The 6000-nt window shown below is 38.8% G+C and overlaps 1 protein-coding gene across 1 annotated transcript; it reads left to right on the top strand.

The window, feature by feature from the left end:
- The first annotated feature begins 427 nt into the window (after window positions 1–427).
- Window positions 428–3137, top strand: LOC109199311 (programmed cell death 1 ligand 1-like). The gene is made up of 3 exons (XM_019354606.2): window positions 428–633; window positions 1505–1855; window positions 2094–3137. Exons 1-3 carry the CDS (start codon window positions 573–575, stop codon window positions 2192–2194), a joined length of 513 nt encoding a protein of 170 aa, XP_019210151.1. The 5' UTR covers window positions 428–572; the 3' UTR covers window positions 2195–3137.
- The last annotated feature ends 2863 nt before the right edge of the window (window positions 3138–6000 follow it).

Genomic DNA, 6000 nt, shown 5'->3' with positions numbered 1-6000 from the left:
AGTTTCTGGCTTCTTGGCAGAATATTTGTGACTTACAATGCTCAGACTATTATCTGGCATTGTGCTTGTGCAAACCCATGAAGATCATCCCCTCATAAAAGCATTGCTATATTACAGAAAAGTCCTCAATCTCTTCAAGAAGATGTCATGTCACAGACAAATAGAGGATCTGAAACAGCTCATTCCTTTTGAAACATTTTGCCAGGTGTGCTCAGACCACCCTAAACTTGACAAGGCTGTTCTAATGACTAATAAAGCAAGGATTGTCAGCATATGTAAAACATTTGAGCTGAGAATTGAGTCCTCTGTCAAGCTCACTTCTTAGTCATATTTTTAATTACTTCATTATTTTGCTGTTATTTCTCTTTCATGCTCAGGCATGCGTCTCCCGCCTCTCAGCTTCCCTCTTCCCACTATCTGGTTTCTTTACACCACACACACCCCCTCAACCTCAAATCAAAGGAAGACGGTTTATATCAGTTACCTGACATTTAGAGTTTTAGATTTTCTTCCTGACAACATCAGCATCCTTGGATTTTTAACAGCTGAACTTTGAAGTGGATGAAGAGAAAATGAGTGCAGTGACTGAGTCGCTCTGCTGCATTCTGCTGCTTTTTGTCTGTGTGTTTGCAGGTAAGTTAAAACAAAAAGCTTCCCACTAATAACAATTGATTGATTGTGTTTAAGGAGGAAGTAAGAAGCAGGGTGGAAATGGAGTAGACTATATCTTGTAGCTAAAACAGATTCTGCAGTCCTAACATAGAACAAGTCCACCACAGTGCTGGCTCTACAGGATGTTATTACACATTTTATTACTTTGTATGTATTACGTTGATAGAAACCACATAAACTGCGAAAATTGCAATAAACTCAAAGGAATTACAATCATTTTGGGTTTATTTTTTTTTACACATTTTCAACTTACAAAAATGTAAAAGGTGTAGAAGAAGAGGTTTGGGGCCTCTTCATTCAGAGGACTGCTGCTTACTGAATATTTCCTCTTGTCCAGATCATTCTCTGTAAACTCTAGCAATGATTGTGAGCAGATCAGAAGTGTCTTCAGTACTCAGACCAGCCCACCTGGCACCAACAACCATGCCACAAGTCACTTAAATAACCGTTTTTTCATCATTCTGATGTTCAGTTTGAACTTCAGCAGGTTGTCTTGATCATGTCTACGTGCCTGAATGCATTAGGTTGCTGCCATGTGATTGGCTGATTAGATATTTGCATTAACAAATAGATCACCCCCCCCCCACACACACACACACACACACAATTTTATTTAATATAAAACAAGAGGGATTGACCCAAAGTACTTTTCCACAAAGGCAGAGAGATTAATAAAGAGAGTATATTAAAAAATGCTTTGAGAAGGGAATAAAACACTAAGATTTAAATATAAAATATGATAATAACAAAAAATGAAATACAGCTCAGCATACTTTACTGTATATACTTTGGTCCCTTCAACCTCTCTGCTCTGTGTTGTTTCCTCTTTCAGACCAGAAAAACATCACTGCTGTGTCTGGACAGGACGTCACTCTGATATGTCGAGCTCCAAACAACAAAAGCATTATAGTTGTAGAGTGGAGCAGACCTGACCTGGATTCAAAACATGTCCTTTTGTACCGGGATGAGCAGTTTGATCCAGAAGAGCAGCATCCATCTTTTAAGAACCGAGTGGATCTGCAGGACAGACAGATGAAGGATGGAGACGTGTCTCTGATTGTGAAGAATGTGACGATTAATGACACTGGAACATACGAGTGTCGTGTTGCCGTAAGTCCAAAAAGAGCTCTTTTGAAGACCTACCCCATCAACAGCATCTACCTGAGTGTTGTTGATCCTCCAGGTGAGTGAGTAGAGTTGAGTGTGTGTGTGATCAGAGGTGAAGCTGCTTCCTGGTTGTTGATGTTTGTTTCTAAAGATGTTGTTGATGAGACTTTGTAGAAAGCAGCTGGTCTGAGTGATGTGATCAGAGTGCAGTAGATAATGTCTGACAGCAGTTTGAAGAGGAAATGGATTCTGTTCTGTTCTTCACTCATCACCTACCTGACAGCTGACACCTCACACCTGTTTCTCACCTGCAGGTCAGACAGGAGGACACACAGAGGATGGATCTGTTGGACTGAAAGTTGGTCTGCCACTTTTAGTTGTGCTACTTATTGCTGCTGCTGTTGTTGTTTTTTGATAAAGAACAAGGTCCGGATTTATACCAATCTGGGCACGCAGTAGAGAATGAGCTGTAGACTTCAATCATGTAAAATGTGTTTCATTTCTGTCAAACTTCCTGTTTTGTTGTGTTTGTCAGTGGCTGTGTGAGCTTCAGTGTGTTCGTGTGTGTATTTTGTTTCAAGATGCTGCTTAATCTTTAACAATGCTCTGTAGTCAAAATGTTCAAAATGATTCGAAGGTTTTCTTTTTTAAATATGTTCAGAAAGTGTGTGGAGGTAATAACTGGAGATTAAGTATCGGAATCTCAAAAGCAGGATCACGCCTCCAACACACTCCTTCCGGTTCTCATCTAGATAGGTTCCCCCAGTTCTGCAAGCTGTTCATTCTCATTTACGTGCCTCACCCTCCCTTCCTCAATTCTGTAACTTCTTCACTTCTATTTAGTACATGGGAATCTGCCAGGCCCGGGAGCTGACGCCAAACCACTTCAAGGCCTTCCACAAACCGCAGCTCAATTCATGTCCAAGAATTCACCTATACCTACTAAAACGCAGTCAAACCTAAAGTGAGGACGTGGGCCCAGCTAGTGAAATTATGTTTTTTAAGTTATGGATGGCGGTGTTCCAGTTTGACCTCATGGTGGCAGCTTTGTGTCTCTATCATAATGCTGCTGTATGTGTTTGAGCTTTAAATCAGCTGAGATCCTTTGAATCTACCATTGTCTGTGCTTTGCTCCGTTATCCATGAATATTTCCTGACTTCCCCTCACCCCAACCAGTCGCAGCAGATTATTGTGCCTCTCTGGTTTTGTTGGAGGTTTCATCCTGTTTGAAGGAAGGTTTTTCCTACCCACTGTCATCCAACGCTTGCTCACAGTGTGTCATCTGTTTTTTGGGGTTTTCTCTGTACTGACTGCTGTTGCGATTTGGTTCTCTATAAATGAATAAAATTGAATTGAACTGACCGGACTGTAAACTGTTTCTTTTCTTGTGTTCAGTCACTGCTGGCCCAGAGAAAAAAAGTAAAACCTAAAAGGGAGTATCCTTCATCAAAGCTCCACCAGTCTCCAAGGATACATTCACATGTACATGGGTTTTTTTGGGAAACGCAGATTTTTCTATGCACCTTTTGTCCAAACGTAAACTGCATTTTCAATCACTGAAAACAGAGATTCTTATTAACTCCTGCCAGGGTGGAGATTTTCGAAAACACAGTTTTTACGTGTGGACGAAGAAAACGGAGATTTAATCTGACTATATGCAGTTTTTATACGCTTACATATACACACACAGTTACTGTCGCTCCATTTAGAAAGACAGAGGCGTCAGAGTGAACTTCTACATTGAACACAGACGCTCTCACAACCTAAATCCCGACGCCGCCAATGTCGACGTCGGTTTTTAATTAATTTGATTTTTTTTAATTAAATTTATGCCTGCTGTATGGATTTTGTTCATTCCTAAGTTGTGAGTCTACACCAGCCAAAATACTGTCTTTGGTTATTAACAATTGAAATGATGAAGACACTTGAAAAGTAACACACAATTAACTGCCTTTCCAGAAAGACAGAAAAACTTTTCAGAAGTATTTAAGTAAGAAGTACTGCATAAAACACTCTTTCCCTCCCAGGCTTCTAGACTTCTTATTGGACAACATTTCCACATGGCTAGAATTTGGCATGTTCTTGACAACATTTTAATGCGTTTTTGGCATTTAAATTGGACAGAGATATTTTTCAAAACTGCACCTATGGACGTGACACTTTAAAAAAAACGTACACGTAAAATCTATGTTTTCAAAAATACCCGTGTACGTATGACGTAGTCCCAGATTCATCACAATTGGACTATTATCTTTTAAGTAATGGGTGTCCAAATGTAGTCCTCGAGAACTACTGTCCTGCAGCTTTTAGATGCATCCCTACTCCAACACAGCTGAATCAAATGGTTGGATTACCTCTTGAGCAGGCTATCAAGTTTGGCAATGGCATGATAACAAGCCATTCATTTGATTCAGGTGTGTTGGAACAAAACCCCCCCTTAAAGAACTACCGGCCCAAACCAGTTTCATAAAAGGCAGGCACTCATCAACAAATACACGCAGAATACTTAATTTTATAGACTATTTGTGTAGTAAAAACATTGAAACCACAATATTGTCTCTAGCTGAAGAAAATAAATTTACATTTTTTATTTTTATTTGCAACTTTACACAAAAAATGTTTTTGGACACTCTTTCATAAACTTGTTGTAAATATTACATAATTGCCCAACAGCCTGTGTCAGACCAAATGACCAAACATCCCCCAGCTTCTGTCTCCCCTTCACTGTTTGCAATTTTTATTTAACCACTAACAGCAGCAATCAGACAGGCTACAGTAATTAAGGGCAAAAAATGCAAGAATGTAAAACATGAGACCAGTCTTTATGCGGATGATCTGTTACTTTTTCTCCAACACTCACAAACCACTCTCTGAGGTAATTACATTAATAAACTTATTCTCAAGTGTTTCGTATTATTCGATAAACTGGTTAAATCTATAGTTCTTCCCATTAATTGCTCCTTCCAAAATTCTTCTTCTACCCCGCTGCAATTTGGAAATATTAAATATTTAGGTATTAATGTTTCTCTTAAGCTTGCAGATTTAATTAAATGAAACCACATCACACTTAATAAAGAAAGTAGAAGATGATCTGTCTAGGTGGAAATCTCTACCCATATCACTCATGGGAAGGGTTGTGTCAGTAAAAATTATTGTCTTGCCAAGAATCAATTATTTATTCTTAGTGATCCCGAATAAACAATCACTAGACAGGTTTAGATCTGTTCTGACATCCATTTATAAATTCTTTTAGAAAGACAAACCCACATGTATCAGTCTAAAAATGCTAAAAAGGACCAAGACTAAAGGACCAGATCTGCTTAACGTTCAACACTACTTCTTAGCCAACAGGCTACAATCATAGCATAGTTAAAAAATACCCTCTTAGATGAGCCCTGGCTAGATGTAGAACAAGCACTATGCAATAATATAGAGATTGCAGACCTACCATTTATCAGCTCAAACATCCAACAACATGAATGCTTTAAAATTATCAGCATCAGCTCCTCTCTGACAGCTTGGTGGGAGTTTCTACAACTGATGTAGTTTTCATTAATCCCATGCAAATGTACACCCATCTGAACAACCATGACTTAGTACAGATCAATAATATGATAAACTTCCCAAATTGCAGTTTTAAAGAAATTGAATACTTGGAACATGTATTCAAGGGAACAGACTTTATCCTATTTGACACAGTTAAGTTAGAATTGATTTTTAGAATATCAACAAATTAAACCAATATCAAAAAGACATTAAAGCCTACTCAAGTCAAATTACAAACACCACCAAGTATGCATACATGCCAACCCTCCCGACTTTTCCAGGAGAATCCTGAATTTCAGGGCCTCTCTCGTAAATCTCCCAGAGCCACCATTCTCCCGAATTTCCACCCGGACAACAAAATGGCAAATGTACCATACTTGGCAAGTATGCCAAGTATGGTACAATTGCTTAATCTCGAAACTCCCAAATTACTTTGTAAAATATTGAGGACACTCCCCAAAATAGATGAATCAATATCCCTTCTTATTGTGAACTGGGAGACTGATCTGTCTACTTGGAGAACAGTTTTCTGGTGTGTTTAAAAAAAACGTACATTTGATTAGAAATCACAATCTACAATCAATACAATACAAAATACTACATAAAGTGCACTATACAGATCATGCTCGTTGGGCAACCTAGATAATCGGCGCAGGGATGGTGGTCCTGACCTG

This window comes from Oreochromis niloticus, linkage group LG3 (genome assembly GCF_001858045.2).
Source record: "Oreochromis niloticus isolate F11D_XX linkage group LG3, O_niloticus_UMD_NMBU, whole genome shotgun sequence".
NCBI lineage: Eukaryota > Metazoa > Chordata > Actinopteri > Cichliformes > Cichlidae > Oreochromis > Oreochromis niloticus.
Note: the sequence above shows the minus strand (reverse complement) of the source record. Positions and strands in the feature narration are given on the sequence as shown.

Excerpts from the sequence above, each read along its gene's own strand:
- LOC109199311 (XM_019354606.2), top strand. The coding sequence starts at position 573 with ATGAGTGCAGTGACTGAGTCGCTCTGCTGCATTCTGCTGCTTTTTGTC. Across the intron at positions 634-1,504 it reads TTTTGTCTGTGTGTTTGCAG|ACCAGAAAAACATCACTGCT; the intron begins GTAAGTTAAAAC and ends TTCCTCTTTCAG. Across the intron at positions 1,856-2,093 it reads GAGTGTTGTTGATCCTCCAG|GTCAGACAGGAGGACACACA; the intron begins GTGAGTGAGTAG and ends TCTCACCTGCAG.